Source organism: Drosophila novamexicana, unplaced genomic scaffold (assembly GCF_003285875.2).
Source record: "Drosophila novamexicana strain 15010-1031.04,08,12 unplaced genomic scaffold, DnovRS2.1 tig00000387-arrow-pilon, whole genome shotgun sequence".
Taxonomy (NCBI): Eukaryota; Metazoa; Arthropoda; class Insecta; order Diptera; family Drosophilidae; genus Drosophila; species Drosophila novamexicana.
This window is the reverse complement of record NW_020824800.1, coordinates 3730409-3739824: the sequence shown is the minus strand read 5'-3', so window position 1 is coordinate 3739824 and position 9416 is coordinate 3730409. Positions and strand designations below refer to the sequence as shown.

The 9416-nt window shown below is 48.6% G+C and overlaps 3 protein-coding genes across 7 annotated transcripts; 2 read left to right on the top strand and 1 right to left on the bottom strand.

Moving 5' to 3' along the window:
- The first annotated feature begins 250 nt into the window (after window positions 1-250).
- Window positions 251-3790, top strand: LOC115759728 (E3 ubiquitin-protein ligase msl-2). Of its 5 annotated transcripts, XM_030700747.1 has the most exons (4): window positions 251-283; window positions 409-2617; window positions 2685-3039; window positions 3285-3790. In XM_030700747.1, the coding sequence occupies exons 2-4, from the start codon at window positions 700-702 to the stop codon at window positions 3391-3393; spliced, it is 2382 nt and encodes a 793-aa protein (XP_030556607.1). In that variant the 5' UTR covers window positions 251-283; window positions 409-699; the 3' UTR covers window positions 3394-3790. The 5 variants fall into 5 exon arrangements, 2 of the variants coding, with proteins under 2 accessions (XP_030556607.1, XP_030556606.1); XR_004017549.1 differs by lacking the exon at window positions 251-283 and having other exon boundaries at window positions 300-2617; window positions 2685-3135; window positions 3285-3363; XR_004017548.1 differs by lacking the exon at window positions 251-283 and having other exon boundaries at window positions 300-2617; window positions 2685-3139; window positions 3285-3334.
- A 670-nt stretch (window positions 3791-4460) lies between these two features.
- Window positions 4461-6375, top strand: LOC115759729. The gene is made up of 3 exons (XM_030700749.1): window positions 4461-4660; window positions 4730-4986; window positions 5048-6375. Exons 1-3 carry the CDS (start codon window positions 4582-4584, stop codon window positions 6053-6055), a joined length of 1344 nt encoding a protein of 447 aa, XP_030556609.1. The 5' UTR covers window positions 4461-4581; the 3' UTR covers window positions 6056-6375.
- Window positions 6361-9321, bottom strand: LOC115759726 (exocyst complex component 2). Its single transcript, XM_030700745.1, has 4 exons — window positions 9153-9321; window positions 8473-9087; window positions 6584-8408; window positions 6361-6522 (listed from the first exon to the last, which is right to left on the bottom strand). The coding sequence occupies exons 1-4, from the start codon at window positions 9259-9261 to the stop codon at window positions 6384-6386; spliced, it is 2688 nt and encodes an 895-aa protein (XP_030556605.1). The 5' UTR covers window positions 9262-9321; the 3' UTR covers window positions 6361-6383.
- Window positions 9322-9416: the final 95 nt, after the last annotated feature.

The following is a 9416-nucleotide window of genomic DNA, read 5'->3' as shown; positions in this document are numbered from 1 at the left end:
AAAACAATCTTAACCGATAACTAAGTAATTCAAGTTTAATTATCAGATCAGAATATTAACTGTGATATATTTGTTTTATGTTTAAAAAAAATACTTTGTGTAATATATGCCAATGATTGAATGCAGGCAAAATGTTTGCATTTGACTGCGTACTGTAATAAACAGTTCTAAGCAGATTGGCAGCTTTGTCGCCATTCACGATGCAAGGCCACAAATTATCATGAAACGGTCACACTGCATAAAAGAATATAAAACGCAAGCACGGCGTTTCTATTCACCTTTGGTAATTTTGTTCTTCAATTGTTAAAAACAAAGTGATAATTAAAAATGACTTGAATAACATTGAGACTACATATCCATCTTTTTTTTTTTGTTTTTTTTTTTGTATTTTTTTTGGCACGTGAAAAGTATTTCTAAGTATTTAGCCGCTAAGTGAAACAGTGCAACCACAACAACAACAACTGCTAGAGGAACGCCAGGCAATATTCGATGCTGACCGGTGGAATAAGTATAGCAATAAATCTTAAATAACATGTGTTAAACAATTGCTGGGCAATTTCGGCAAGGCAGGCGGCAGCGCAGCGGTTTCGCCAGCGGAGTTGCTAAGTACGGAAACTGTAAACAATCGCGGTCGCTCGGTGGTTTATCCACATTGTACAGTCTCACACACACACACACACACACAGATACGCCCATACGATGGAGGCGCAAAAACTTTATATAAAAATAACGCGACTCTCACTGAAATCCGCCTCGAATTTGTCCAAGCGCCGCATCCAAGAGCTAAACTCCGGCATCGGTGAACTGCGCCAGCTGCTGTCGTGTGCCGTCTGCTGCCAGCTGCTGAACGATCCGTACAAGCCGAAGGACAAACGCTGCGGCCATCATGTGTGCCGGCTGTGCCTGCGCGGCCGCAAGCGTTTGTTGCCCAGTTGCGCGCAGTGCAACGATTGCTGCGACTTCAAGACCTACGAGGAGAACAAATCGATGGCCATGCAACTGCTGTGCTATAAGACGCTGTGTGTGCATCTGCTGCAGTCGTCGCTATACGCCCAGCTCTACCAGCTGCAGCCGGACACTGAGACCAGCTACCACATCGAGCGGCGGCCACGCATCAGGTTGCCGAACAGGCCAACACAATGGTTCATACAGGAGGGCGCCAATTATGAGGACATGTGCGATACATTTTTATCACAGCCCGAGTTGCCTTTCCTGGGGCACATGCCTCCATCGCTGCCAGCTGAGACGCCGCCCACGACGGCGGCCACAACGCCGGAGCTGCCGTACGAACAGCATATGCCCGATCAGCTGTCCCTCACAGATATTGAACTGGAAGCAGCGGTAACCGGCGAGCAGGCACAGTACGCTCATCCTTTGCCGATGATGACACCGGGTGCGCGCATTTTAACACACAGTCACATCGCACCGCAGCCACAAATGCTGATACCAGCCGAACAGACATTGCTGCCAGCCGGTTACATTGAGTCCCGCTGGTCTGATCAAGTGGACTTATCCGGTGCCCTCTCGCTGCCCACGTATTCCAACAGTCCGACCTACACAACATACGTAATGCCCAGCAACGAGCTGCATATGCCCTCCATTGGCCAGGTTGTGCAACTGCCACAACAGATGGCAGCAACGACGACGACGGCATTCGAACCAGTTGCCGTCGGTGGTGCGAGCAGTAAACGTCGGCATGCCCAGCTGCTGCTTGAAGATGTGCCGGAGGAACAGTTGGAGCAGCAAATGGAGAGCAGCGAGCCCGTTGTCACAAGCCAGACGGACACACGCATGAATTTACGCAACCATAAGGCCACCATAATCTCATCGGTTCAGGTCAAGCCACCCACTGCGACCTCATCTCCAATAGTTACAGCAGCTCCCGTGGCTGCAGCGCACATAGCAAACGTTCCGGCAGCTGTAGTAAATGTCGCAGCTGCTGCTCCTCCTCCAGCTGTAGCCGCTCCCGTGGTTGTAGCTGCAGCCCCGGTAGCTGTTGCTCCCGTAGCCGCAGCTCCCACACCTGTCGTAGCTGTAGTTCCTGTAGCCAAATCAACAAGAGCTGCAACTCTTGTAGCCAAGGCTACCACAGCTGCAGCTCCCGTAACCGCGCCTGTTGTGGCTGCAGCTCCGGTAGCAGCTAAAGCTACCGTTTCCGCTTTTCCAGTCACATCCACACCAGTCAAGGCACGCGGGCCACCAGCAACAGGTAAATTCCAAAAGGCCAAACCGAAAGATACGCGCATGTCCCACATCTGTCGCTGTGGCACCACATCGGCACCTGGCAGAGCGACCTGTCGCAACTCACGTTGCACTTGCTACGTGGCGGGCAAATCGTGTGTCGATTGCAAATGCATTGGCTGCAAAAATCCGCACCAGGATGCGCCTGATACCAGCGACGAAGAGGACTCCAATTTAGAGGCGCCCACGCAAACGGTTGCAGAAGAGCCCACGCCGGTAGCAGCAGCTGCAGAGGAGCCCACGCCATCTGCACCAGAAGCAGCAGCGGCAGGCACAGCTGGCATGCAATCTGGCTTCACTCTGGTGCCGCTGGACAATTTGCAGCAGACGCAGCATCCGCTGGTGCTAATGCAAAACGAGAATGGTCAATATCAGGGTTAGTCCAGCTGCGCTTAAGCTTGCTTTACGTTTTTGGCATTGATTTATTTGCTTTTTCGCTGCAGGCTTCAACATTTTTAACGGCACCGAACCCGTCGATCCCGCTCAGCTGGGCTTCCAGCGCGTGCCGCTGCGTAGCAATGATGGCAATACGTCCATACCTGAATTTGCGTACGTTATGCCGCCGCCAGCTGTGGTGGAGCCAACGCTGGAATCACAATCGACGCCGTCGCCAACAGAGCAACCGGCAAAGAAGTTCAAGGGCGTGGAATCGACCGAATTAGATGCCGATTGCGGTTCGTCCATCAAGACTGCGGCTGAGCTTGTCAGCGCTGTAAATGCTGCCGCTGGCGACAGCCTCGGCGCTGACAAGGAGCATGCCATGTTTGAGTATTTCCTCAACGAAGATGACGACGACCTGTAAGCAATCCATGTGACCGGGCTATTGCGTCCAGTGTGTGTGTATATCGTCCTCGTTCCGTAGTTGCCATCTATGCTTGGTGTTACAATTTGTGCGTAGGTAGCAGAGCTGTTTGTCATGTCCATGCCCTGTGCCTGCGTTCCATATATGGGATATATATGATACCTACACTCAGGTACAGGGCATTTGTCTAGTCGGTTGCAATCGACTTAAGCGCTCATCCTTCATCCTTTTTGTTTTTCAGCTATAATTATTGCACAACCATCTACTCATTTTATGTTTATATTGCCCAAGTGTTTTACCCTGGTACAACCAGGTTCGCCATAAAACCACAATCAACACATATACTCTAATCCCAATGTCTCCGGGAAAGAGCTCTCAAAACTCATATAGACCCTAAGTGAGGACACTTGGGCGACTAACCGAAATTATTTATGACGCATCCCTACTTTCCTTCTTTTAATTTTGTGACCTCTAACTTTAAGTGATATATTTGTATGTTAATGTACATGAAAAACTTGATAAACTTAACGCTTAAGTCAGGCGCCGCGTTGCAGGATCTGCACCAACTAAATCCAGTTAGGTAAATCCAAAGCAATTTGTATTCTTGTCGTACAACGAATTGTAACAATTAGGCAAAAAGTTGATAACTAATTAATAATTGTAACTATGCTTTGTGTCAAATGCGGTCGCTGTAAACCAAAAAACAAAAACTAATTTTTTGCATAGATTTAAGGATAATTTTTTTTCTTAATTATAAGCCAATTTTTTTTCATATGTTTAGGCCAATTTTTTTTTCATATTTTTAAGCCAATTTTTTTCATATTTTTAAGTACATGTCATACTATTAGGTCACTTTTTTTTTTCATATTTTTAAGCAATTTTTTTTCTAGGCTAAGAACATTTTTTTGAGCATGAAACCCTTTTTTTGAGCATGAACCTTTTTTTTTGAGCACGTGAAAGTCAAACATTTTTTTTCTCTTAATTTAAGATTGTGTATACTCGGAATTATGAAAGCCAGTTGCAATAAAAATATTTGTTTGCAAATTTAAATAAAGAGATTTATCTAACGACGAATTCAGATTGTAAATTTAAAAACATTTTTGCAAGAGCCGTATATAACCAGCTTTCTATTTTATAAATGGCTTGAGAGAAACAGAACAGTTTTCCAGGAGACATCTCTCTCTATCTATTGAGCGGCTAAATGGAATTTTCTCAAAACTTTTGTAAAGTGGTGACCGCTTCCGGCGAGTCGTACTCAACGCCAGCCACGCGCTCACTCAATTCCGAGTTTAATAAAAAAAAAAAACAAATCAGCTCATCTCAGCTCAGCATTAGCCGTGCCCTTTGATAAGCGCTGCGACGGCTGCTGCTGCTGTGAAGTGCTCATCATTATCTGTTGATTAACTCGGGCCAGTCGTCAGTTCGAATCCGAGTCGAGTGGAGGCAGCGAAACGCGCATCCGTAATCATTCTCTTCGTCTTGTTGTTGTTGTTGTTCCTCAACTGATAAGCAGAGATTTATAAGAAAATCGCACAAAGATGAAATCGCTGATAGTATTACTCGTGGCACTTCTAATCCTAGCTTGCAACGTGCCAGCGCGGGCGCAGGATGAGAATGGTGAGTAGATAGACTCCATGTCAACTCCAAGTAGTTCCAATGCATAGTTGAACCTTGTCCCATCCGCAGAAGCGGAAGAGGGCGATGAGGCGCAAGAGATTGAGGCAAGCAAAAATAAACTGGCCGCACAGATTGAGGCGCTGCTGGAGCACTACAAGCAAGAGGATCCAGTTGGATTACCTGGTGCACCCGTGCCGGATCCCATAGAAGTGCCCGATATGGCCAAAAACATCGGCATAAGCAATCTGAACATGATGAAAGTGAAGGCCTACGGCCTGTCCAAATTTCGCATAGCCAGCATCAATGCAGACTTCAAGGAGATGAAGGCAAGTGGATGAAGGCCAAATTGAATTATGACCAGAAATTGAAAGCGTATCTTTGTTGCAGATAGAGGCAGGGATACAGCTGGACGAGATGCTGGTCAAGGGCAATTACATACTCAGCTCCTTCTTCTCCAAGACCAACGGACCGTTTACTGTGCTGCTAAAGAATGTCTATGTGCGTGGCTCGGCCACGCTAGGCGTGGAACGTGATGGTCATCTGACCACGGAACAGATTAAGATGGACATTACCTTTGGCGAGATGGCCATGGATTTTCAGAATCTCGGCTTCCTGGGCAGCGTATTCCAGAGCGTCATCAATTCGGCGCCCAATGTTGTGTTCGATGCCATGAAGCCGTTCATGCTGCAGGAGGCGGACAAGCAATTGCGTACTGAGATCAATGCGTTCATTGAGAAGAACATGGGCGATCGCCGGATGCCCAATTCGATAACGCCGCTGGACAGCGCCATTGCCGAAGGACGCAAGCTGGTGCGCCAAAAGGGCCTCGATCCGTATCATGTGGCCGACATGAATCGCACAATGGGCGTTTTTAGTGTACAGCTGTCCAACACCTGGATCAATGGCATCTCCAGTTTCTATCGCGTGGGCAACATCACAGCTGCCATGCAAAATAATACTGTCTCGCTGCGGTTGCAGGTGGGCACACAGCAGATTACCGGCGCCGGACAATGGGAGCTGGGCTTTGGACTCGTGACGCGCGTCGGTCATGTGCAGTTCACAGTGCAGTATATACGTGCCACCGTTGAGATTAGCCAGCCTCTGGACACACGACAACGGCCTCAGATTAACGATTTGCAGCTCGATATGGGCAACATTCAGGTGCGCTGCGATGGCGCCGGCACCTTGGACTATGTCATGGAGTTTGCGGTGAATGTGCTGCCTAATCTGTTGCGCTATCAGATAATGGATGCCATCGAGAATCCCATTAAGCAGCGTGTCCAGGAGAAATTCAATACCATCGATGTGGAGCAGGTCATCAAGCAGCAGATCGAGAAAAACGATCGCGAGGGCGGCAATTTTGCCATCGATGTGAATCTATTCAAAATGTTTTAGTTATTGTTTGAAAGTTTTATAGAGTTTTACTCTGCAATGTAACCATTGCTTTTGCTAATTAAATACTTTCAATTACCATTAATTACAATTACAATTACATGAAAATGTTAAGATTATATTGATTAATATTTTACAAGCTTTCAAGTAATATTTTATGCAGCGTAATATATATTGAAAGCGTAAATATTACATAAACAGGGGTTCCACGCATTTTTCATGCCCTAAGGCGGAACTGGTAATTGAAAGCGATGAACATAAATACAAAAGTAATTGTTATGGTAATTGCAAATGATAAATATTTGTATATCTAGTTATAGAGGGAATGTGCCTATGGCTCTTTGACGGCAAAGCAGAGCAACTGCAGCCGCATATTGCGCTTCACGCGTTCAAGAATCTCATCCGCTTTGCGCTTCTGCTCGCTGTTGAGTGGCGGAGTAATGGCTTCCAGAGCCTCCATAAAGTAGTTTCTGCGAAGGCAAGCAAAGTTTTATAAATATATAAAATAAGGGGAAACATTATATAACTCACTTGGCCGTCTCGTTGGCATAGTTCTCGAGAGCATCGCGCAAAAGTCGTATGTCCACATGCGCCTGAATGGCGCCCGTGTAGCTAAATCGCTGCACACAGCTCATCAGACGCGCCAGTTCTTCGGAAATGGTCTGCACAATCGATTCCAGTATGGGACGCAGCAGTGAGGGCGAAATGCTGTATATTTCGGAGTAAACACCCACCAGATTATCGCAGCACTCGTGCGCATAGGGACGCAGCTGACCCAGACCAATTTCCATCTCGTGATCCCACTGAAAGCGGCCCAGGTACATGGAGGGCTCAATGGTGCCCACCAGTGGATCACCTTTATGCTCCACATATTCCTCCAGCAGATTGGTGAACAGCTGATTGGCATTGTAGCGCGCCGTCTCAATGGCCAGCGTGGGCAACGGATAGCCGTAGCGCACGAAAACTCCGCCAATGTGCGGAAAGAAGCTCTTGTTGCAATACGCATAGTTGGCCAGGCAGCAGAGCATGCGCTGTTCCCAGTTAACAGCTGCGCCTCCAACACCGGACACCGACTCCGGTTGCTGGGCATTTGGAAATCCGAGCAGCTGGGACACATTATGCGTAGGCGTCTCATCGTCGTGGGTTGAATAGGCCAACTCGGCTATGACGGCGCTGAATGCGGACAGCAGCTCCTGCAGCCGCTGTGTTACCTCGCGCTGCCCATCTGAATGTGGCTCTAGCAGATTGCCCTCACGCACCTCCGGCTGCATGCACACAGACTGCACCTCGTCTAGGGTCTCCACCAGCAGAGTTTCCAGTGCAGCGGGCAGCTGCGTCGCACCCGGATAATCCTCTACTGTCATTTCCCATGTCTCCTGCGCGCCCAGCTTCTTGCAGCGATCCGTGGCCCGCTTGAAGATGATAGAGAAACAAAACAGGCGCACCTCATCGATTAACTTCTGTATAATGTCCAGTGCATCCGAGGGCAAATCCAGACCAATAAGTGTGGCGTATGCTATACGCGTGTAACGCAAACATTGCGGTATCCATGGCAAAAAATGATGTGTAGCCGAGGAGGAGCCAATGGGCCATGATAAGCCACTGGACTGGCGCAGGGCTCGTTGATCGGCAGCAATGAGTATGGCCAGCCGCAAGTAGACACAAAACTTCTCGATGGCCGTTAGCACCATGCGCTTAAAGTCACCCGGCTTTGGGTCGTGCGGTCCGCGTAATTCGCCCGTGAAGTAAAGCTGGCCCAGGCGCCACAGATCGGGTAGCTGGGAGGCAGCAATATCGCAGAGTTCCTCACAAAAGTTGACACGACTGGGCGCCTGGCTGGGATCGCGACTCTTGGACTTTTCCTGCGGGGCGGCATCCTTATTGGCGTGCTGCTCAAAGGTCTGGCGGAAGGTGGCCTCCAAGTATTTAGCACGTGCTTCGATGGCATCCCAAGCGGGATCCGTATTGCGCAGCCGATCCCCAATGGTTGTGCCGCTCTGCTGCAGCTCCAGGCTGGTCAGCGCCTTGATCAACTTCTTCTGCTGTTCCACGCTCTGGGGCATCTTGACCACCTTCTCGTGCAGCTGTCGACGTATCAACAAGATGCGCTGATCCACCTCCTCCAGCACCTGACGAAATATAGCCAGTTCCGTTTTGCCAAACAGATTCTTGGCGCGCGAATAATCATTGACCACAATGTCATACTCGCCCGCCTTGGCACGACGATCCACAGTGTTGGGCAGGCAGAAGAGAAACTTGTGACGCGACAGCGCAAAGAGCACCGAGCGCGTGGAGTCTGCTTTCTCCTTGCGCACGAGCACATCTGTGAAGATCTTCTGCGATTCATTAATGGAGTCTGCAAGGGTCAAGATAAGCTACATATATTGACAGAGCTTGAGAAAGGGTATGTGTGTACTCACTCTCAATGGACTGCTCGAGAATATTTAGCGGTTCGCTTCCGTGCAGCTTGACATCCTCCTGCAGCTTATCCCGGATGTTCATTAGCGTGTCCAGCTGATCAATAACTGAGCCAGCATTTGATTTCAGAAACGAGAGTTGTCCCTCCTTTTGGCTCTCCACCTTGCGCTTTAGATAGGCCAGACCAGCCTTAAGATCTTCAAACGAAGTGGCCAAGTGATTCTCGAGCAAAAACCAGGCGGGTGAGAAATTCTCCTGCGACAAATCACCGCAAGCATCGGGAAACAAATCGCGCAAATCTTCCGGTATTTTCTGCTCATTTCCCTCAATGGAAAGACCCAACGGATCTTCCTGAGTTAGGCCAGACTGCGTTAGCGTGCGGCGACCCCAGGCAAAGTTTTGCGATGGCGACTCCTCAATCCACACAGCTGACTCCTTGAGCGGTCCAATTGTTTCATGATAAGCACGAAATTGCACCGTGGATGTGCCCATGCCACCGCTTATAGTTGTCACTATAATATCACCCTTCCCTTTGGCTGGGCCAGTTCTGGCTATGATTTTATTAGGTGACTTCCATTCCGCCGACAACAGACAGTCGGAGCCGCATATTTTGAGACCTGAATATACGTGGAAAATATACTGTAAAGATGCTGGGCCGATGACGACGAAATGCTTTCCATACCAATGAGATCCTGCACACGTGTACCCAGGAATTCACCGCGTATAATAACACGCGTTCCCGGCGGACCCTCCTTGGGCGACAGACCCGTTACCACCGGTTGCGGGGCCATTACGTCCAATATAAATAATTATAATAAAAGAGCAACGCCTATAAAACAGCAGCCGCAAAAACAACAAACTCGGAGTTTCGATAAAAGAGCCAGTGTGTGCACACCTAGCTAAAAAATACTGACATTTTTGTTATCGGCAGTGTGTACACTCGCAC